The sequence below is a fragment of the Stomoxys calcitrans genome, chromosome 1, assembly GCF_963082655.1.
Source record: "Stomoxys calcitrans chromosome 1, idStoCalc2.1, whole genome shotgun sequence".
NCBI lineage: Eukaryota > Metazoa > Arthropoda > Insecta > Diptera > Muscidae > Stomoxys > Stomoxys calcitrans.
The window spans coordinates 171,115,414-171,139,776 of record NC_081552.1 but is presented as its reverse complement, the minus strand read 5'-3'; the positions used below and the strand labels follow the sequence as shown (position 1 = coordinate 171,139,776).

Sequence of the window (24,363 nt, the reverse complement as noted above, 5' to 3'; positions counted from 1 at the left end):
TTTTGGCTATTATTTTCTATGCTGAACTCTTAAAGAGTTATGGGGCCCAACGCACTTTCCAATATATAAAGCTGCATTATCATTAGATCGTATGACGTGCATAAAACAATGCCTTAGATTCGACAATGGATGTACGCTGCAGCAGTGACTAATCAACAGCAAAACTGCAGCTATTGATGATATTTGGCAAATGTAGCAGTCTAACTTGGCAGCAGCTTACACTCCGCATGATGCAGTGACCGTTGATGAGCTGTTATTCCCATACAGAGGCCGCACCGGCTTCACACAATACATTCCATCCAAGCTTGCCAAGTACGGTATAAAGATATGGTGGTTGTGCGACTCAACATCATTTTATCCTTTCAAAGGAATGATTTACTCTGGGGAATTGAGGTGTATCAAGGGCAGAATGTTGTACTTCAATTTTCAAATGGATATTTGAATACATGCCGACAATAATTTGTGCTGACAATTTTTTTACAACTTTGGATTTGGCGCTTACTTTGATCAGGAAGAAAAGACATGTGTACCGCGGAAATTCCAAAAAAAATCATACCCGTTCTGTCAACAGCACATAGTTCGGCTTCAACGAAGACAATATAGCAAAGCGGAAATTTTGCTGTCGACACAACATTATACTTGGGGTTTGGACATGCACACTGAAAAGCAGAAACCGTTTGCTATTTTGGATTACAACGCCAACATTCAACGGCGTTGATACAATGGACCAGATGCTTGGCACATATACATGCAAGCGCTCAACAAATCGCTGGCCATTGGCCATGTTTTATAATATGGTGGAAATTGCTGCATTAGTTGCAAGCCGAGATGAAAAGAAGTGACAGACGACGGCCATTCCAACTGATGCTGATAAAACAATTGGCACTACCAAACAAAGAGGAACCGGCGCTGAACATTCGCATACGGAACGCAATGGAAGCATTTGATGCATAGGTAAGAAAAAACAATTCAAACGTTCAAAAGGAGAATAACTACATAATTTTGTTCTTTTTAGATATTTTCAAGACCGGCAGAAGAAGCTGCACAGCACGTTTGCGTCTAGAACGAACAGACCGTAATGTGGTCTAGGCCGTTCTGAGTACGGACGGCAGCGGAAAACAAGGACCTATTGCCATTACTGTAACAATTCAGTTTGTGCAGAGCACCGATGCTACACTTGCACAGCTAATATATTGGACGAGGGACAATCCACAAAACAATAGGTTTTTTTTTGGTTTTTTTCATATAAAACTCATAAAAAATTAATAATGTTATATATATGTATATAAAAAAAAAAAATTGTTCTAACATTCATTATACATGTATAATTGGTAAAAAATAATAAATCAAAAAAATGTACAAAAATGAGTTTTTTTTATAAAATTCCATACAAAAAGTTGTACTTCGTATAAGGGCAACGGATGGCTCAACCGTCGGAGGGTTAATAATTTGTTCTATAGTTGCTATATAATAAGAGTCCTTGTCTCATTTTCATATTTCTTGTTTTTGTTTTTTGTTTTTCTCTCACATCATCATAATGTTTATGGTTTGTATATGTCGATATATTAAATATATATATTTTATGTTTTATTTCTGCTTTTACGCTTCTTCTTTGAATCTGTGTCAAATCAATTTTATTATAATTTTCCTCATGTGGTAGTAGTTGACAATCAAAAAAATCATTGTGTGTGGTGTGCTTGTAGGTGTATGCTAGTGGATGTTGTGTGTGTTTTGTTTTTGTTTTTTTTTTTCAAATGTTAATTTTATTAATTCAGCAATTACATTCCTTTAGGGGAAAAATTGTTAAAGGTTTTGTGTTTTTTTGTTTTCTAGAAGAAAATTTCCTTTCTACTTTTTCAAAGTCAAACTTCAGCAAATATATTCTTAGTTTCAGTTTTGTTTTCATTTTTCAAAATTCTTAGTGTTGGCTTGTTTTACAACTTGTTTTTGTTTTTGATTTGAAATCAATTCTTTGTATTTGAGAATTTTTTGTTATTATTTCCTTATTCAGTTTTGTTGAAGGATTATTGATTTGTTATAATTGAAAACACCACTACTGTTTTTCTTGAACTTACGTTTTTGGATTCTTTCCACTAGTTGTTATTTTTGTTTTCTTTTTTCATTATTGGTTAATTTGTATTTTTGTTCATGGCGGAAAGTTATCTAAGTCAGTCTCTTTTTTTAGGGGTTTTTAGTTTTTGTTTTTATTTATTTTTTTTTTTTTCATTTCATTTTTGTGTGATTTTGTTTTTTGGTATTTTAAACTGTTTGCCTACATTCAATTTGGTTTGCATATAAATCGCGTAATATTGCATTTACTAGTTTTGATTAATTAAAAAAAAAAACAGTATTTAATTTTGAAAAAGTCTCAGTTTTTTTTGTGTGTTTCTAGTATCGTTTAAACATTGTCATGTCAAAAGCTTCAACAATCGATGATAACCACGATGAAGATGATGCCGATGCTGATGTTATGATGCTGACGCCAATAGTAATTCCAAAGGAATGAATGATGAGTAAAAATGAATGCTCGTTATTACAAGGCATACCGATGGCGATCTTTGTAATGAACACGATGTATGGATGGATGAATGGATGAGATAAAATGGTACTTTTTTTCTATATCTTTATGTTTGTCAGTCCTTTTTGCAATAGATTTGCTTAGAACAGTGTAAAGTGTTGATCAAATTTTGCCAAATTTTCCTAAAAGAAGAGAGAATGTGGAAATAGGGGAAAACAGAAGAAACAATTTTAAATATTGAATTTAGAATTTTTGATTTGCTACAAGTATACATATATATAGTGTCTACATGGGCTGCTATAAAAATTTCTGGCCTTATAATGAAAATGGAAATATCTATCATCAAACATGTTTTTCTTGTTGTCAAAGTATCCTCCAGCATGCGCTCAGTCAAATTTTTCAATGCGATTGAGGCAACTCCAAAAGATTCTTCTTGAACGAATTATAAAAATAAGTCATTGGGTGCCAAGTTAGGGCTGTACGGTGTATGACCCATTAATTTGACGTGTTAGTCGGTCAAAAAGGCGCTGGCTGAGTCCATGTGTAAGAGTTCGTATTGTCATGGTGAACAATGTTTCGCCTTCTCTCGTTTTTTTTTTTCGAGTTTCTCCGCAGAGTATAGGCAAACAAATTGTGGTGTACCACCACTCAGAATTGAAAGTCCTACGTTGCTAAAGCGGAACAGTCGCTACATGAAAAGTTTTGCCAAAGAAGCAGGCGGATATTTGCCTCGAAGTGCTTCTTCTAGAAATAACTTTCCTTAAATTTGGCTCGTCTTCGAAGACTCACACTGTCGATTATTGTTTTGTTTCGGGCTGATACACATAGATCCATGACGATCTTATAAACGTTCTTTAAAGCACCTTTTTTGAGCGATTGTCGAATTGGGCAGATGTTCTTGCAAAATCGAATGCATGCTGGTGGAAGAAATGCCCAAGGATGCCTCTATCTCACTGTATGTCACATGACAATATTGCACTATAAGTTCACGCACGGCATCAATGTTCTCTGGTACAACGGCCATTTTTGGACAACTTTCATGGAATTCGAGCGAGTGTCGGTCACAACTGAATTCATTAACCCGCTTTTAATAGTGCCATAGAGGTTAATACATCGCCATACACAGATTTAAATTCATCAATGCACTCTTGTCGTGATAATCCACACCGAAAGTTTTGAAAAATGGTCGCAAAACAATGCTCATGAGTCAAGTCGTCAAATGATGGTCGTGCCTCAAAACGTTCTGAGTAGGATTATGCTAGAAAATTTCAAACTTTCCAACGGAAATGTCAGACTGCATCTCACAATATTTGGTGCTGGCTAGGTCAGTTAATTATATAGCAGCCCTTGTAGTAGTAAAAGGTTCATTATGTTTATGTTTGTTTTGGAATTAAATTTTGACTAAATAGGTTTAGGTTATATATTTAGTATCTTGCTATCATAGTTACCGATAATACAAATTTATCAAAATTTAAAATCAGTCATGATATTCAAATGTCAATTTTTTGGTCACAATAGGAAAAACGTCAACGGCAGAACACTCTTCAATAAGGCCCGGCATGGGATAGTTAGCGCAGCACCACAGGCCGAAACATTGAGTTTCGATCTGTGTGTGGTGTTTAGCTCAGCTGAGAGCTCTATACGGAGTAGATGCAACTGCAATCAGCGATATCGAGTGTCCTAGTGAGAGGTCGGGCGGCACCGGCTCTTGCTTAAATGGCGAGTGCCTGTGATACTCAATTTGACGAGGCGAGTTATTGGTGCCTTTTAATAACCAATGACCATGAAATTCCAGGGATCTGGACGAGGATCGCTACCTCCACCTACAAATGTGGCTACGACACATGCCCTGCGAAAGCCATGGGACATAGGAATGAGTTTAAAATAATGTTTAGAACAAATCTTGGATAAAGTTCTTAAGCTCAATGATATGATGACAATCCCTAATGAGGAAACACTACAACTATTTCTACACACATTTACCGGAAAAATCTCCAACCAAGCTCCAATATACTAACATGTAATGGTCGGGGATTGTTGAGGAAATTGTTGTTGTTGTTGTAACCAAATTTTCATGTGAAGGTGGCGATTCTTGTCAAGCTCCTGTAGGTGAGGAATCGGTCTAAAGGACCGATCGCCGTGGAAATAGAGTTGCAATTGGTTATTTAAAGGCGCCAATGACTGAGGAAATTTTGTTTGGGTCAAGTATCTTTTGGGGGAGAAGATTTTTAGACTCGTTAAAATCGGCAAGCCCGAGTATCACTGGCTCGCAGGTTTATAGGGAATATAATATGCTTTTAATGGGATGTTGTATATACCTGTGGGATAAAGGGAGCTAGAAGCAAAAAATGTTGGTCCCATTCGTCTGTCGTATTTTAAGTTAAAGGCTCTAGAGACGTTGATACACACATATAAAAGGGCAGAGTTTCCTAAGGTTCGCCTATCTCAACAACAGCACGTCCAAAGCAAGGGCATCTCCCACGAAACAGACCTTCGTTACCTAGTCGAATACATAGAAGCCTCTCCCTTATCATATACAATCGTAGCACTGCTTGAAATCCACTAAGCTAAAGGAGCTGGAAACTCGGCATGGTATAACTTAGATCACCACACAGGCTGAAACTTTGACATGTCGCATATATCTGTGGGATGATGACGCACAAAGCAAAAGATTTTGGTCCCTAGTCTGTCATATATTAAGCTAAATACTCTAGAGAGCAAAGCATCCAAATACATATGTGTACATATTAAAGGGCAACGATTCCTAAAGATCGGCTGTTCAACAACAGCACGTCGATAGTAAGGGCACAGAAATAGACCTTTGTTATCTAGTCGCCTACATGGAAGGCTCTCATGTCATATATAATCGCAAACATATGATAAAGGAGCTGGCAACTCTAAGCGTTAAGATAACCGTAAGAAAGTTTATCAAGCTTGGTATCTGTAGACATACACAGCTGTCAGTAACGAGACACCTCAAGGAGATGGGCCAACTCCTTTACTTTGGAATATACCCATAAACAATATACAGTAACAAATCTGTTTATATCGTGATTGTTTCCGAAATATCGCCACATAATTCCAATTTGCAATGACTTAACCAATGTGCTTTAGGATCATTTTATTCTAAGACCAGCTGAACCGGGGCCCACACCGCTCAGCTTCTTTGTGTGGAACAAAAGTTGACCTCTCTGAGCATTGGTTCCGATTATCGCAAATATTAAATTCGTACTCTACTCCTAAATACCTTTTATTTGACGCCAATATTGCTATAGACGGTAAATATGTTTGGTTTGAGGAGAGTTTGGGGGTAGAGGCGGCCCAAATATTCAATCCGAAAGTGGATATCAAATTCGTACTCTACTCCCAAATACCTTTTGTTTGACGTAAATATTGCTATAGACGTTAAATATGTTTGGTTTGAGGAGAGTTTTCGGGGAGAGGCGGTCCCCAAATGTTTTCTTACTCTCCTCTCATTTGAATCCCACATTGCGCTGATCGGCCTATGTATTCGTTAAGGCGAGTTTTGGAAAGGGGAGTACCCCCCAGCATACCCCACCCCGAATTTGCATGACATTCGCGTTTGCGTATACACAGGCTGGATCTTTTAGCTCCGGCCTGTATGATGTTCATTATTATCATTGGAAGCTCAACTGAAAGCCACCACAGATAGTGGAATGCCCCGTAGTATACGGAGCAGCGGCAACTGCAGTCGCCAAAAACACGGGTATCGAGGAGAGAGTGTCAGTGAGAGGACGAACGGCACGGACTCTTGCCGAATTACTAAGAGCTACAAAGCCTTTGACTAAATCAATTACTAAATACGTTTTTTGAAACCGATTTTTATAGCCATTACACCGAAATTTGACAACGATATTTATAGCCATTCCAATATTACCAAAACATTTTTTTTGGACTACACATCAAGCCTATGGGATTTTAATTAGCGTCCTTTTAAATACTAATCTATTTTTTTTTTTTGTAAAGTCATGGCCGCCATACAAGCATGGGTGCCCTTTTACAAAGTTGTTATGTTATGTGTGTGTGTGTGTGTGTGCGTTCATTGAAGCTCCGATATAAACCCCGCGTAGACCAGAAAACAACAACATTATGGTCTTATTTAACTACTACATAATTCAGCAAATTGTTAACAGTTTAAAGACAAACAATCTATGCAAACATATAAAAAGAGATAAACCGTCCAGACGGGCATACGAATCTAATTAATTAATGGCTTGCTCGGTCATTTGAAGACATAGCGTTTCCAATTGTTCTAAACTGCTGGCATCATTCAGATTAACCGAATTGCTGATGCAGTTGGAGGTGACAGATGTCTTTGTTGCGTTGACATCTGTGGCATTGTTTGTTGTGGTGGGGGCAGGGGGGAGGAGTGTATAATTTTCACTCAGCGTAGGTAAGGAAGATGAATTCACAACAATACCACCGTTTTGAGGGCAACAATATAAGTGTGATTGATTTGTGGATGGTGGGGGTGGGTGTTGTGATTGAGGTGTTGGAGGTAGGACAACAATGCTACTAGTGGCATTTACTCCTGCCCCAGAGGCAGAGTTTTGCATGAGATCATCGGTACTAACCATAACGACAGCAGCCATTGTTTTCTTTGGCACAGATGCGACAGCGGCGCTGGCTGCCGCTGACGATGACGAGGTGTGTTGGGGGCCAGCAATGGATTGTTGTGGCTGGTGATGCTGTTGGTGCTGCTGCTGCAAAGCATCCAAATTATTATTGTTATTATTAATTGAGGTTAGGCTGGCTTTCCTCGATTGCTGCTGCTGCTGTTGTTTTTGATTGATGATATCCATTGCTGACATTTCATCATTGCCGCCACCAGCGCTTGTCGTCGATAGAATCGCTTGACCCGGCTGAAAAATCATCTTTTGCGGTTGTTGCACTCCGCCAGATACCACAATCAGATTGTTGAGAGAACGCCGATGTTGCTGGCTCTGCGGCTGTTGTTGTTGCTGCTGCTGTTGATGCTGATGCTGTTGTGGTAAAGCAGGGAAATGCTGGTGTTGATAATTTTGATATGCTGCATTTTTGTATTGATTATTATTGTTGGCATTATTGTTGTTGCTATTGTTATTATTATTACTGCCATGATTATATTTCTCATAGTCGGGTAACTGCTGATTATGATGATGTTGCTGCTGCTGCTGAAATTGCTGATTGTGGTGATGCTGCTGCTGCAAACAGCTCAGCGAGAAGTTCAACATATCATTGGAGTTTTTACGATGATTAATGCGATCATTACTACCATTCTTTTGGTCGCATTTGCGAGTTTTGCCATTCCACCTGGAAAATTGAAAGCTACAAAAATTATTTGACAAAATTCAATAAAAACCCATTTTTGAGCAATAAATAATTGAAACAATTGCAAATATGGCGATAATGTGATATTACTAAGATTTTAGTGTTTTGTAAAGCTGTTGGGAATTGGAGTGACGTCTTCAGTTTTTGGGATTATATGCAGGACTTTGGCCAGCTGTAGAGCATTGTGTTAAATGTTGAATGACATGTCGTGCGTTTTCGTACGACAGTTATTGCTTTTACTTAGAGCCTGTAGTACTTTTATATTGGTTGCCCAAAAAGTAATTGCGTATTTTTCATATAGTCGGCGTTGACAAATTTTTTCACAGCTTGTGACTCTGTAATTGCATTCTTTCTTTTGTCAGTTATCAGCTGTTACTTTAGAAAAAAGTGTAAAAAAAGTATATTTGATTAAAGTTCATTCTAAGTTTTATTAAAAATGCATTTACTTTCTTTTAAAAAATCCGCAATTACTTTTTGGGCAACCCAATATACGACACTGAGTGAAATTTGTTGCGGTTTTTAAATAAAGAATCCTTTACTACTTTTTTTTTGCAAAAGCATGCATGGGTGTAGGATGAATTTTTGAGGTTTTATTCAGCCCTATTCCGAATAACAATTCCCTGGGAGTTTTTTCCCTACTCCCTTTTCCCCCATTCTGAATAACAATTTCCTGGTAGTTTTTTCCCTACTCCATTTTCTCTTATTCTAAACAAACTTCGAACAAGGGAAATACAATATATTCCAGGGGTTTTCCCCTAGTGGGTATTCTGAATCGAAATAAAAGAGAAAATTAGGCAATAATTTGGGGAAATGGAGTTAGGATAAAAAAAAATATTAATTCAACTGTTTTTATAAAAAGAATAGTACCACTTCTTACTATTTACGAAGAATTTATTATGTACGGAAATTTTTTTCTGTTTTTCATCAAAAACAAGCACAAATTTTGTTAGGTTCTCCCAGATTATATGTGGCATGTACCCATAGAAGGTTAGAATAATTTTTTTCAGTTTTATTGGCAATAAAAGACAAGAAATCTAAAAACCGTTTGAAGTCGGATAGTAAAAAGAGGTGCCTTGTCTTTAAGCTTAAAGTAGAATCGGGCAGCACTCATTATTGGCATAGTTGGTTCTATAATAAATTTTCATTTTCTAAAGATCAAAATATCTGGTAGGTCTGATAGGAACGTTAAAGAAAATTCGACTTAAAAGAAAGCAAGAATCTATTTGACCATGAATTAATTTTGTCAAAAACGTAATATTTAGCATGGTTCTCCGACTTTTTAGGAAGCTTTATACGATTTAATCGGTACTCATACAAAGGTAATTCGACGGAGAAAAAAAAATAGAAATCGTTTTTGAACCGTTTCTATCAAATCAGAATGAATATTGTAGTACGGATCCCATAGCAATGAACCGTACTCGAGATTTCTTCTGACTAGGGACGTATATAAGTTTTTCCTCACAGAGAAATCATTAAGTTCTTTACTCCAGCGTTTCATGAAGCCAAGAGCACGTGCTTTGTTTACAACCACAGAGATGTGTTGACGGAAGTTTAAGCGCTGGTCTAGAAGAAATCCAAGGTCTTTAAAGCTATAGACTACTTCAAGTTGATTGGAACCCAAACAAAAAAAGTAGCTAGTTTTACGAGAGGTAATTCTTGAAAATGATATGTGTTTGCATTTGGAAATATTAAGTTCCATAAAGTTCTGTTCGCACCATTCGTAAAGAGTATCAAGGTCACACTGAAGATAACACTGTTCATCAGAGTCTCTCGTCGATCTGAAGATCTCACACACATCGTCTGCATACATCAAAATATTCGAGTGCTTTAAAGTAAAAGAGAGATCGTTTATGAGCAAACAAAACAGCACAGGGTCAAGATGACTACCCTTTGATTTGGAAACTGCAGTACCAAATTTAACTCGTTGAGTACGTCCAGTCAGATATGATCTGATCCACTTTAGTAAAGAGGGACTGAAACCAATGAGGTCTATATTTCTTAACAGAAGGTTGTGGTTGACTTTATCACTTGACTTGACTTTCTAAAATCGGTCTAGATAGTATCCGTTTAGTAGCGTTCCCTAAAGTCATCGTTGAGCAAACAAGTAAATTCTAAAATATTTGCTATCGTCGATTTCGATTTCCGGGGAGACAATATGAAAAAGACTTGATGTGAAATAGTGTCAGTCAAAATTTTCTCCAATAGCTTCGGAATAGCATTCAAAATTGAAATGCGATTTCCGCCGGCTTTCAATAACGGTCTTATATAAGATTGCTTCCACAATTCCGGCAGATATCCATGCCTTAATGAACTGTTGAAAAGTGTACAGAGGGGATATGAAAGTCCGACAGCGCAATGCATTAAAATGTTCGATGGAATTCCATCTGGACCAGGATTAAAATTTATCTTCAGTGAACTTAAATTTTCAAGTACTACGTTTTCGCCAATTTAAACTATTTTAACAACCTTTATAACTTCTTTTTCCAATTAATGTTCTTTTTTTCAATTTTTGTTTGTTTCTCTTTCGAGAGGAGCTCAATGATCGGAGATGCAAATGGAAAAGAAAGCCAAAGATAGCAACACACACCAACCACTATGGGACGCGTTTCGTCTTTGGTTAGAAGTTGTTGTATTTGAATCGTATTAATTGCGAAATTACACTTCTTCCGTACCACACATGATTTTTGTTTTGTTAATTTACCACAGACAGAATGTCTGCCATTACACAAAAATAAATGCATTGGAAAGAGTACAGCTAATAAGCAGGGTTGTCGAGCTGGGTTATTGGGTAAGACGAAACGCGTCCCATAGTGGTTGGTGTGTGTTGCCAAATTTTGCCTCTCCCTATTCAATCACAATAGGAGGATTTTATTCGAGGGAGTGGGAACAGGTTGGTCATTGGTTATTTAAAGGCGCCAATAACTCGTCTTGTCATATTGATCATCATAGGCACTCAGTATTCTCACAAGAGCCGGAACCGCCCGGCCTCTCACTGAGACTCTCCGTTTGGTACCGCTGATTGTCCGCGACTACCGAGCACTCTACTATCCGTAACCTGTGGACGCGCCGGTTAGCTCGCAGCTAAGCTTCTCGTGACAGTGATGAACACATATCAGACCTCAAAGTTTTAGCCTGTGTGGTGCTCACAGCTATCCCATGCCGGGGGGATAATGGACAGAGGATAGAAGCAAGTCATACCATCGCTGTTTATTCGAGTTGACGATAGGAAATCTGGAAGGAATGGAAGAGATTTCCGATGGGATACCTGAGACAACACTTGAAGATCATGCAACACAGATTGATCAAAGCTGGAGGACAGAGTGGGCCTAGGGGTCTACATTGAGAACCGAAGGACTGAGTTCTGTTTCGACTGTATGGCCATAATACGGTCCTGCAGGACCCGCACCCGCAAGATATAGCTCTCATATTAACCGATCTTTCGATTTGATCTTTGAGCCCCTGGAGGTCGCAATTTTTATACGATTTAGCTGCATTTAAGTACATAGTGTTTTGTTATGTCCTCTAACATGCATGGGAAGTATGATCTAAAACGGTCTATAAATGAATAAATTCCCATATAAACCAATCTGCGGATTTAGTTAGTTAAGTGAGACAGCCTTCAAAACACTCCAAAAACACGCCCGGTTCAGCTTGTCCCGTATAAATAAAACAATGCTACATAACTAATACCTCGGATACAATCGAAAACTTACAAAAAGGGATAGAGGTACCTTTCGTCTTTGGGCCATAACTTCAATGGGGAGTTCGAGGGGGAGCATAATTAAAAGCTTACTTGAAGGAGAGGAGAGGAGAGGCTGTTCCCTTATCATTAAGCTATAACTTAAATAGCTCCTGGGCAATTTGTATGAAAGTTCGTAACTTAGCTTTTATTAAAAAAAATGTATATTAATTTGCAACCATTAGAAATATCTTAATAAAATTCTTGTACTCTCTCGCTGTTATAGCTATAACTATTCTAGGTTAGCTTTCAACTACTTTCTCCATAGCTGACATGTTTTTTCTAAATGCATATCCGTGTACTTGGAACACTTGAATGTCTTTACAAATTCTGGAAAGTGGGCTAGCGCATCGACAATTCGATCCTCGGCAGTACCATGGGTTTTATCGGCAAATAAATGAATTTGCGTTGACCTACATCTGAATTGGGCATGATTCAGGAAAAATAAGCGATCCAGTGTTACATTTGCTCCATGCAAAGCAACAGTTTTAAGACGAGCCTCTGGATTCAGCTCAAAGTAAGTTTGAAAAGCCACCCGAAATCCAGTGACATCGGCTATTTTTTCATCAATTTTGCCATTGTTCAATTTACGAATGCAAGATAAATTTTCTTGAAATCTCCGATTAGAGTTAATCATGTCATGATAGATGTCTACGGTCAGACCATTTGCATCGCGCTGAGTGCCCATAGTGTCGTAGCCATGAGTGATTTCATGACCCAATATGTAACCAACCGAACTGTAAATATATAAATCGCTCAAATTCGAATCGTAAATTGGCAGTTGAAGGGTGGTAATGGGCACCACCACAATGTTGTAGAGTCTATGGAAATATGGCGAGATCTTCTTCGCATGCTCAATGTATTCCTCGGAATGGCTCTTTGACGGTATATAACTCAAAATGCTGTGATTGGTTTGGTATGCTAGCAATTGTAGATGGTTTTGATAAAAGTTGCTCTCATTCATGTGCAAGGCATCGTAGATGTCTTCCAGCCTTTGAACTGTGTTGTTGCGCGGTAAAAGGCCCACTTGCAGTTTAATGCTGCTTAGTTTGTCCAAAAGAAAATTCATTATGCTGGCGTTAAAGCCATTTGGATTTGCTAGTAAGACTTTTTTGTAATGGCTCTTGATGTTGTCAAACATTCCATAGATCTTTGGTAAACTTTTGATTAAATGCGGGTGTTGGCGCTCAAACAACCAGTCCATGGCCAAAAACATATACTGACGTGATTTTAGAGCACACTCTTCGGGGGTGAATTTAAGGTTGCCATTGAGCAGAACATTCCACATGAATCGAATTTGGAGATATTCACATATGAAGTCATCGTCGTGGGCGTACAGTAATTTGAACAGGGCCGACATGTAAGACATGTCCTTAATAAGGATTCTCAATTTTGTTACAGGAAATTGGGTATTGTACAGCAACCAATTCACATAGTAATTGAGCCAAGGAATTTGCTTTATGGTGTCTAAATTGAATGATCTGTTTGTATCATTTGCCAGCGAGTAGAGCTTAATTAAGTCTTGCTCAAAGTGCGAGAACTGCGTCCATTTGTCTTTCAAAGTTTGGTTTTTCCAGCCAAAGCTTGACAGAGTTAACACTTTGAAGGTATGGAAATTTAATTTCACAAATCCACTATTCCTTAAGGGTCGATTAAGTTTAAGAATACCCAAGCGCTTGAAATAAGTCTCCTCCAAAAAGACACCCTTTAGGCCGTATTTATTCAGAATACCCAAATATTTTAGCCAAAACATGGGACCGGTAACATTCTGACGCGGGGCATAGGTTGAGGGGTTTATGATCGTTCTTAGATTCTCATTTTCCTCCAACCATTTCAGATATTGCGTTAGGTTCAGTTGCTTCATATTCACACATGATTTGTAGTATGCCCGCGCCTTTTCCATAAACTTTGGCTCTTGTGCGGGCGGTTTCTCGGCCAAAGATATGGCCAATTCTTTGTTGGTGTAATACTCAATCATACGATACGAATCGTGGTATTTTGAAGTATCCGTGTGTAGATTATCCCAATTACCGCAGGCATACTGATAGAAATTCTCACATGGATCAGTGGTCAAGTCCATTGAACCCTCAATTGATTTCAGCTGTTTACCATCTATAGTACTTTCCGAGCTAGTTAGGGCAGGTGTAGCTATTTCAATGAGGTTACAAAGCACCTGATTAGCAGCAAACACGACTATCAACAGCTGGAATGCTAATATACGCCTAACACCCATTGTTCTAAGTTATGATAATGATGCTCCGCTTTACTTGTGGCAGCTTCGATTGAAAAATAACAAATGCTATCGTTCGTAATAGTCCAACCACTTATATATGTGTGATTTATTACAGACGATCAAATTGCTAATCGGATTATTAATAAAGCTCACATCAGATTAGAGGTTTTTTCCGAATGCAGCCAACGCCATAATGTGCAGTGATGCCGTTGGCCGGGGTACAATATAGCGCAGAAAACGTCACAGCTTTGGTATGGAACTTCCCTCGTGAACAATGCTATTGATCTGGTATAGAACAATGATAAAACAGTGCTATTATTAGTAGTAAATACTAGACTACTAGAATAGGTACGAGATGTCGACCAACCAACGAACAAGTGTAAAAATTATGATGAAATGTCATTCACACTCATCGTTAAAATAAATTTAAAGACATGTTTTGCTCTTTACTTATAGGAACCCCTTTTGTGGTTTAATTTATATTTGCCTTCAAAAGACTTCTTTGCTGGTGCTGCTTCATCTATTCTGACAACATGACCTAGCCAACGCAGCCGTTGTATTTTGATGCGTGTAACTATGCTATCGTCGTCATACAGCTCATGGTTCATACGTCGCCTATATTCTCCATTAACGCAAACTGGTCCATATATTTTACGAAGAATCTTTCTCTAAAATACTCCAAGCACTGCCTCATCTGTAGTGTCAATGTCTTGTAAAGTGTAATCTTCGTCTGTCGAGAAGTGGCCTTGTTTCTAAACTGCTTACTTAGTCCAAAGTTTGCCAGTATTATTCTTCGCTTTATCTCAATACAGGTGTCATTCGTTTCGGTTACGCCGGTGCCGAGGTAGATAAAGTTACTGACTATCTCAAAGTTGTGGTTCCCAACTTCCTTCATTTTCTTTATCTAATCGGTTGGGAGTTGAAACCATCAATTTCGTCTTATCTCCATTTACTGCCAGACCCATTTTCACTGACTCTCTTTCGATTCTCTCAAAGGCAGCAGTTATTACTTTCGGTGACCGACCTATGATATCGATGTCGTCGGCATAGTCGAGTAGCATGTGTTCTCTTATGATTAGTATGCCATATCTATTCACATCTGCATTTCGTATAATCTTCTCCAACAGGACATTAAATAGATCACACGATAGGATGTCTCCTTGTCTGAAACCTCGTTTGGTATGGTTTGGTTCGGAGAGATTCTTTCCTATTCTTACTGAGGAACGCGTGTCAGCAAGCGTCATCCTGCAGAGTCTTATTAATTTTGCAGGGATACCAAACTCAGACATGGCTTGAAATACCTTTAAACGTAAAGGAGTAACGAAAGCGGTTTTGTAGTCAACAAAGAGATGGTAGGTGTTGATTTGTCCATCTCGGGTCTTTTCCAGGATTTGGCGCAGTGTGAATATCTGGTTCAGGGTGGATTTACCAGGTCTAAAGCCGCAGGGCCCCTAAAACCTATTAGGTTTTAATCTTTTGAACCGTACGCTCGAGAGTATCTTGTATGCGATGGGGAGGAGACTTATTCCTCCGTAGTTGGCACATTCCGTCTTGTCTCCTTTCTTGTGTACGGTATGCTGTGGTTCCAATCATAGGGTATGCGTTCTTCGAGCCAGATTGCGCAGATAAACTGATGCATACGACTTATCAGCGTGTAGCGGTGTTATGTTCTTACGAGATGGTCGATCAATAGAAAGTCGATGTTTAAAACATAACAATCAATTTATTTATTTAAACAATACTTTAAATGATATTAATGAAAAATAAAAGGTAATTAAGCAAGAATGATGAAATTGTCTTTCAGAGATGTGTATTGGTTGACGGTTACAACATGGCTCAGCGTGTGTGCAGAAATACAAAAACTGTTGAGCCAGCTGCGCTGCCATGAAGTTGCCAGATTATTACAATAAAACAGAAGATTGTTAGGGTTACCGTAACAAGCGGAATATACGTTTCTTTCTGCGGAATAGACGTTTCTCCTCTCTCCTTTTCTCCCGATACCTCTCCTTCATCTGGGTTGCTCTATATGCTGCATTCTTGGCTTCAGTAGCATCTCGACACTCTTGGTCGTACCATAGGTTTCTGGGAGGAGGCTTCCGCTACCCAAGTACGGATTTCGCGGCATTTTACATGGAGTGGGCAATAGCGCCAATATATCATCGGAACAAGGAGTGCTTTCATCAAGCAATTGGGTCAGTCGAGTGGAGTATGCCGCTGCCATTTGTAATGTTTGCAGCTTTTCAATGTCCAGCTTCCGTGCAGTGTCAGATTGTACTTTTCTCGCCATGCTCAAACGGGTGCGAACCTTTGCTGCAACAAGGTAATGATCCGAATCTGTATTTGCTCCTCAGATCGATCGTACATCTAATACGCTGGATGAATGCCTTCCATCTATCACAACGTTATCAATTTGGTTCCTCGTGTTTTGAACTTGTGACAACCATGTGGCTTTGTGAATATTTTTATGTTGAAATCTGGTGCTACTAACTATCATGTTTTTTGCCGCGTCGAAATCTATAAGCCTCAACCCATTACTGGAGGTTATCTCGTGAAGACCAAAAATGACTTCCTTCCCTATCTTCGCATTAAAATCTCCCAGAACGATTTTAATATTTTAGGCGCTCGTAGAAAATATCCTTGGTCTGCTCGTCTTTGTCTTCCGTCGGGGCATGGGCACAAATAAGGCTGATGTTGAAGAATTTGGCTTTTATGCGGATTGTGGCTAGCTTTTCATCCACCGGAGTAAAGCTGGAGACAAGGTGTTTCAGTCTCCGACTAACCCCAAATCCACAGCCAAATTCATGCCTCGTGTTATGGCAGCTATAGTATAGTTTGTCATCGATTGGTGTTGTAGTGACGCCATTCCCAGTCCATCGCACTTCCTGTAAGGCGGTAATATCTGCATTGTACTTCTCTAATACATCTGCCAGCGCGTATACTGCACCTTCTCTATAGAGAGTGCGGACATTCCAGGTGCAGATCCGCAAGTCATCATCCTTTTTTCAAACAACAAATTGCCACTTTTTTTTACAAATGACACTTTTTGTGCCACTATTTGAAAATTTCCAACGGTAACGCTGGTTGAGAGTGCATTTTTAGAGAAATTTCACTGACGTTCATTATTATTGGAGAATCATCAGATGATGATAATGATGTTGAATTTTGAACTTGTATAGTTTTTTGAAATATTTTTCAATATGAAAAAATCTATAAGGTCAGGTATAAGTTCTCTATTTGTTGGCCAGTATGTTGGTTCATTGCCTGAATATATTTCACATTGGAATGATTTGTATAGCTGTTTCCTTTTGCAGTTTTTATTCTGGAACCCCACAGTATGTTTTTATCGTTGAAATCTCCACCCAAGATAAAGTGATTACCAAGAATTTTAAGGATATCCATATACTCTCCCGAATTGATCGAATGTCTTGGTGATGAAAATAATGCTCCTGCTTTAAAGGAGCATTACGGAAGCACCTCCCCTCGGTCTCTTAGAAGGATGTAAAGCATTGTACAATTTATAGCCTTTGAAATTGACAAATGATTGTTTTGTGAAATGGCTTTCGGACAACAAAAGAATATCGATTTTTCTGTTCTAAGAAAATTTTTTATTTCGTGGACGCGGTTTATCAAACCATTACAGTTCCAAGTTGCAATACGTGGAACTGACATTTTAACATCTCAAATTTACATGTTTATTGCAATAGCATTCAACTTTTCTATTAGCTTTTCATTTATTTCGGTCTGGAAATCCAACCTTCTGTTAATTATTTCCAAGTTTTTGAAAATTTCAGTTAGCACTGTGGCGTTTTTTATAAGAAGAAAACGAAAACTTAATGAAGCCTCAAAATAGGTTTATTTGACTGTTCTATAAAGAATCTGTCGAATAAACCTACTTCAAATTCACATTTAGTTTTGCGATTGCCGGTGTAAGAGCTAAGACCTACGCTATTCATTGTTCGATGCTTCTGAATATAATAGACTAAAGCTGTACAATTATTATTTATTCCATGCTCCAAATAAGGAGCTTAAGTTTTCAACGAAAGATTCGCAGTTATCTCTGTTACGAGCTATTAGTCTTAATTCTTTGGTCAATTTGGCGGTTTTACTTAAAACAGTTCGGCGCCATGTCGCTTGTGGTCTTCCACGTCGTCGTACCCTTTGTGGGTTCTAGGCTAGTGCAGCATGTGCGTCCGATCCAGCCATAATTCCTCACCTTGATCTCGGTGTTGATACTCTGCTGTGGAGTACTTCTCCATAGTTCCTCGTTAGATATGGTTCTGGGCCACCATATTTAGAGAATATTTCGGAGGCAGTGATTTATGAAGAAAGCAAGCTAGTACAGCTCGAGTGATTCGCTCACTTTTCTCTTTTTGCCAAAGTTTTCCCCGTGCATTGGAATTTTTATGAGACTGTGAAGGGGTTTAAGTTAATTTATACTAGCAACTGCAATTAAGCCGCTAATTGTAACAGGTGTGAGACTCTTTTGCGGTCTGCAGTAGGGGCGTGAAAACTGAATTGCTTCAGAAAGAAACTGTGAGACATCACAAGTCATGGAGTAGAAAGTTCTTTGGCCATCGACAACGGTACCACCACCAAAATTGCGCCCTAATTTTATTGTTGTTTTTGTCGCTTGGGGTCGCGGAATTAGGGCAGTGGAATCAGACGTTTGAATCATTCTCCCACGAGAATGATTCGATGATTGAATCATTCTCCTACGAGAATGGAAGCCAGGCGGGCTGGAGTAGTTCCCTCCTTTCTGCCATTTCAAGCCCCTATTGTTGTTGTTGTTGTAGCCACATGTTTACATGTGGAGGTGGCGATGATCCTCGTCTAGCCCCTATAGGTAAGCAAGCTCGTTCCGGTCCGAAGGACCGATCGCCGCGGGAACATGATGGGCACAGGTTATTGAAAGGCGCCAATAACTTACCGTCATATAGAGCATCATAGGCACTCAGTATTTATGCAAGAGCCGGTGCCGACCGTCCTGTCACTGAGACTCTCCGCTCCTGTTATCACTTCTGACGGGGTTTAAGAGAGACTTAACAGTAGACCACAGCCTACCAATGCCGAAACCTAAGTCCCGGCACGGGATATCCACGAGCACCACACAGGGTGGAACCCTGAGCTCCGATCTGTGTGTTGTTCATCGCTATCACGAGAAGCCCAGCCGCGAGCCACCAGGCCGCGGACAGTGGAACGTTCCATACGGAGTAGCTACAATTGCAGTGGCGGACATTCAGCTCCCACGATGCTCGATTTGATAAGGCGAGCCTTTGGCGCTCCCAAACAACCGATGGTCACCATGTTCCCGCGGGAATCGGTCCTCTGGACCGGAACGAGCCCGCTTAGCTACAGCAGCCAGACGAATATCACCACCTCCAATTATCAATAGTAAACAATGCAGCGCCAATGTAGACCCGCAGCTGAGCGAAACACAGTGCGAAGAGTTTAGTATTAGGCAGCAAAAAGGTCTCTCCTTAATTCTACAAACTAGACTCAGGTACTAATCTTTAACATACATTTTGTCTTGGTTCTTGATGAGAAGTATATAAAGCAAACATTTGAACAATTTGTAAACTTTAATGATTACCTCGATCCAATATATGGTTTATTTATTACATGCTTTTTTATTTTTATTCACTTTTACTCTTTTGCACAACATTGTATTTTCTGCTTGAACCATGGACAATTATAAATATCAGCCCCTATTGTAGTCAAGAATGGCGAAAGGACTATGAGCCCGGAAACAATTTAGACAAGTAAAAAGGGTATTCATTTAGACATTGTCCTGCACCGACCCCCGTAATTTCAGGCCAATGCCACAATAGATGCTCAACCGTCTATAACTCTTCCTCATCCCCACAAATAATGCGTAAGTCCGTTATGTGTCCAGCGCGACGTCAAAGTCTTGACATTGCAATGGCTTGTAAGGATCCTTATCAGTTGTGAGCGGCAGCTCCACATGTAGGAGTGTTTCCCTGAACACACCATGTTATCTTTCGGGTTTTAACGTCAAATCCATTGGCCAATCTTGGCAACATACTATATGCACTCTAAACGACTACACACCAAGATTAAATCATTCTCGTAGCCAACAAATTTGAAAATCCCACAATTATGCAAGAGCCTCAAAAAGGGGTACAAAAACCGTCCTTGTGGCGACTGAGCTCTAATCACAATATTTCTATTTGAGTCCATTGCCACCGTGGCTTAGAGATTAGCTTGTCCGCCTATGACGCTGAAAGCCGGGGTTCGAATCCTGGCGAGGCCATCAAAAAAAAAATTCAGCGGTGGTTTTCCCCTCCTAATGCTGGCAACATTTGTGTGAGGTACTATGCCATGTAAAACTTCTCTCCAAAGAGGTGTCGCACTGCGGCACGCCATTCGGACTCGGCTATAATAAGGAGGCTCCTTATCATTGAGTTTAAACTTGAATCGGACAGCACTGATTTATGTGTGAGGGGGTTGCCCCTGTTCCTTAGTGGAATGTTCATGGGCAAATTTTGCATTTATTTGCCCATTGCTATTGGTACGCCAATTATCCTGCCCTTCCAAATAGTATGAACTCAATTCAGGAGGAATCTTCATGTGCACTACCATGCATGTGACATTTGTGATGTGTGGTCCCTAGTTATAATCGAGACACACGCCAACATCTTGGAAACAATTGTAGCCCAAATGAATTGAGCCAGAACTACCCTGGGCTGTATTTGTAAGCTATTTTATCGCTACAATAACCTAATATACCAAACTATTTAAACTGCAATCTTGGTGGTTTTGTGGGAAAAGCCTCTGGAGCTTATAGGAAGTTTGAACATTTTATAATTTGTTTTTTCTAGCTTGACACTTAAATATTAATAAACTTCTTTCTTCTTGCTCTGATTGGTTGAAGCAAATTTGCCGTAAATTTTAAATGTCACGGCGAATCGATTTTTCGCCCTGTATAAAAATTTTGACATATCAAGTTCTTAAAAAAAAGATGCTTTGTTGTTGCAAATCGCCGTTGCGGCCACCTTATAAATACGCCTTGCTCTACACTTTTCATACACCAATTTAAAAACCTTTTTGATATAATTCATGCGCCTACTTTTAAACTTTTCTGATATACTCGATTTAAAAGTGTTTCCTTAAAATTTAAAGTGTAAGCATATAACTAAGAATTTTCCTTTATTACTTCTAACATTTTCTAAAAACATATTTATTTTCTGTACAACTTTTAATTACAATATTCATTTTTCCCTTTGACTTGGAAATATCAGCCAATGGACGAAATTATAACCTATAAATTGCAACAACCACGATGATTTTGAGCGCTCAACATCGGCCGAGACAACGCCATCTGTTAGATAATGAGTTTTGCTGCTGACATCCTTTTAATGAAACGATAAGAAACTGAAAGTCTACACAATTTGTATTTTTAAGTGGGTACTGCAAGGTTAAGAAAGAAGCTGTAAAAATCATTATACTTCATTGACTTGAAGAAATGGATTAAATTTGAAGCTTCATGAATAATAAGCTCTCTCTTTTTGCAACCCTTTGGGTCTGTGAATGACCCCGGTCCATTACAAGCTTTGTAGTTTTTCTTTCATCTCTGCCATGTTTCTGAACCATAAAGAAGCACTAACTTCGCGCATGCTTTCAAAATTCGGCATGTAGTTGTAATGCTTATTTTGTTCGCACGCCTTATATTTTAAAGCTTGATAAATGCTACACGCGCCTTCTGGATCCGGCTAAGGATATCCTGTTTCGCTCCTCCATTTGTGGAAGGAACGCTTCCCAGGTATGTGAAACTGTCGACGTTTGCTATATTTTGCCCATTAATAATGAAAGCCGTGCCATTTGATGATTTAGTATTCAGCGATTCCGTTTTCTTGATGTTGATTTTGAGACCCATTTTTTGAGTGAGAGCAGGTTAATATATTCGACGCATTCAAGGGCCTCCAGACAATCGTTATGGCGCCAGTTGATTCCTCGTTTGATATTAGAGCTTACAAAAATTTCTAGCACGCGATCCAACATAGTGATGAATAATAGGGGCTATAGCAGACATCACGGTTCACTGAGTTTGCCTCGGCATTTGTCGCCGTCTCAGCTATTGATAATTATATTTATAATTTTCTGTGGTATTCCTATATTTTCCAAAACACTCCAAATACATCCCTTTGATTCAATCAAATGCCCTTTCCACTATAATTTTCATTGTATTAATATTATCGATAAACGATTGATTTGCTCTAAATCTAGTCTGTTGTTTCTTTAAAAGTTGATTGAGGGGACGACAATGCGATTAAGGATGATTTTATTGAAGGCCTTTCTTACAGCAGGAGGGCTATTCTGCGCCAGTTGCACTTAGAGAGGTCTCCCTTCTTAGGAAATTTGCTTATAATTGATTCTATCTATTCTGAGGGAATCGTCTCTGCATTGCAAATATCCTGAAACAAGAGGTTATTCTATCGCTGTCCGCTTTAACGTTTCATGCAGCGCAAGTGTGGTCTCGTCAGCTCTGTGACACGCAGTGGAATAATATTCAGATCTGTCAGAATGCCGCCCTCCGAACTGCGACGGGCTGTCTCCTCAGTTCTTATGTGGACCACCTCCATCAGGAGACAAAGACCCTACCAGTGCGAAGACATAACTACATGCTGTCCAAGCAATACCTTTTGGGCTGTTATCGCAGAGACCACCCAAATCATCAACGTGTGGATAGATATGATCTAGAGCGTAAGGTTCAGCGCTACAAGAGAGAACCTCTAGATCAAACGGCATATCAAGCAGGTCTAGACAACAGTCATGCACACACGGTATCAAGATGCGGTAAACAGGTACCGGGTGAATGTAGTCCTTGGAGAACGACCGCCTCCCATTACACCTGAAGAAATTCACCTCCCCGGCAAACCAGAGTAGTTCTGGCTCAATTACGTTCCGGCAGATGCAGCCGCTTCAACTCCTACAGAGCAAGAATTGTTGCCGACGTGAAAAATGTATGTCCCGATTATGAACAGGAACCACACGATACACGTCACCTGTCTAACTGCCCTGCCAGACCCACTCGACTCAAACCCAGATCCCTGTGAACGCACCCCATCTTATTCGCAGAGTTCCTGGCACTCAACAGAATCAAGCAGACGAAAGATAAAACGCAACAAACTGCTACAACAACAACATTTCAGCTGGGATGTCATCCACGCCTACGGCTTTGCTCTTTTGCATAGATCTTATAAATTCTATTAGTCTGTTCCCGCTTGTAGGTTCAGTACTTATTTGTCGTAGATGCATTCTTCGTCGTAATGGGGGGAGTGAACAATGAGAAGCTGTACAATATGCTGTTAATAATCTCAAAAAGATTTTAAGACCAAATAAAAGTAAGTGCAGACAAGCAAACCAAACAAATTATCATGTTAATTGACCCGGTGGAGATTTTATTATCTGTTATTTGCAATTGTAACGTATCCGTCTGAAAATTTTGAGGCAAGGTGCATACGACATTTGTCTTCCAGAATTAATATTACTACAATAAATATTCTGTTTTTTTTACAGGAGAAGGAAACAACTTGACTTAGGCTTTTTTAAATCTTAATAAATGTTTTATTTGCAATTGCACCTACCTAAAGGTGCATCTGACACTTGTCTTCCAGAATATAGGAAAAAAAAAAACGCTATTTTGGAAAAAAAAAATGAGTTATGCCCTTATATATTGGGTTGCCCAAAAAGTAATTGCGAATTTTTCATATAGTCGGCGTTGACTAATTTTTTCACAGCTTGTGACTCTGTAATTCCATTTTTTCTTCTGTCAGTTATCAGCTGTTACTTTTAGCTTGCTTTAGAAAAAAAGTGTAAAAAAAGTATATTTGATTAAAGTTCATCCTAAGTTTTATTAAAAATGCATTTACTTTCTTTTAAAAAATCCGCAATTAGTTTTTGGGCAACCCAATATATTCTTAATCTTCTTGACATTCTTAGTTGATCTAGCCATGTCCGTCCATCTGTTGAAAACAGGAAAGCCGTTCAAATTTTGTACAGATGCTTCATATTGATATAGGTCGTGGAGGATTGCAAGTGGGCCATATCGCTTCAGATGTAGATTTACCTCCCATATATATATACATATATATAACTGATTCTCTCATTCCCAATTTGGATGAAATTTGGCACAAAGACTTGTTTTATAGTTTCCAATATCTGTGTCAAGTATGACCCGAATCGATATATTAAATGATATAGCCTCCATATAAACCGATACTCAGAATTGACTTCTTAAGGCCCAAGAAGACTCAATTTTCATCCGAATTGGATTAAATTTGGCCAAGTGCCAAGTACGATCCAAATGTGTACATACTGATATAGCCTGCCATATAAACCGATCCCCGAATTTGATTTCTTGAAATTTGAAGTACACTTATGCCCTAAAACACTCAAGCCAAGCCCTATATAGAAACCGATATCAGGTTTAGACTCCTTGAGCTCTGAAAGCCTTAGCTTTTGCCTGATTTGGCTGAAAGTTGGTACGTTAAGTACACTTGTGCTCACAAATACCCACAACGA

At 39.0% G+C, this 24,363-nt stretch overlaps 2 protein-coding genes and 1 long non-coding RNA gene across 13 annotated transcripts in view; 1 reads left to right on the top strand and 2 right to left on the bottom strand.

Annotated features, from left to right (window-relative positions):
• Nucleotides 1-1,332: 1,332 nt before the first annotated feature.
• Nucleotides 1,333-24,363, bottom strand: part of LOC106093102 (protein Smaug) — a 57,302-nt gene continuing 34,271 nt past the window's right edge. For 8 of the 11 annotated variants that reach the window (XM_013260087.2, XM_013260084.2, XM_013260082.2 and 5 more), the window contains one exon: nucleotides 4,057-7,846. In XM_013260087.2, coding sequence (XP_013115541.2) covers nucleotides 6,742-7,846 — 1,105 coding nt within the window. In that variant the 3' untranslated portion in view covers nucleotides 4,057-6,741. Of the gene's footprint in view, nucleotides 2,701-4,056; nucleotides 7,847-24,363 lie in introns of those variants that run through there. The other 3 variants (XM_013260091.2, XM_013260092.2, XM_013260090.2) reach the window with 3 other exon arrangements.
• Nucleotides 11,700-13,870, bottom strand: LOC106093103 (endothelin-converting enzyme homolog). The gene has a single exon (XM_013260094.2). It carries the CDS (start codon nucleotides 13,819-13,821, stop codon nucleotides 11,842-11,844), a length of 1,980 nt encoding a protein of 659 aa, XP_013115548.2. The 5' UTR covers nucleotides 13,822-13,870; the 3' UTR covers nucleotides 11,700-11,841.
• On the top strand, nucleotides 20,798-22,064 carry LOC106093104 (uncharacterized). The gene is made up of 2 exons (XR_009396665.1): nucleotides 20,798-20,962; nucleotides 21,081-22,064. It is a non-coding gene; the product is annotated as an uncharacterized LOC106093104 (long non-coding RNA).

Excerpts from the sequence above, each read along its gene's own strand:
- LOC106093103 (XM_013260094.2), bottom strand. The coding sequence starts at position 13,821 with ATGGGTGTTAGGCGTATATTAGCATTCCAGCTGTTGATAGTCGTGTTT.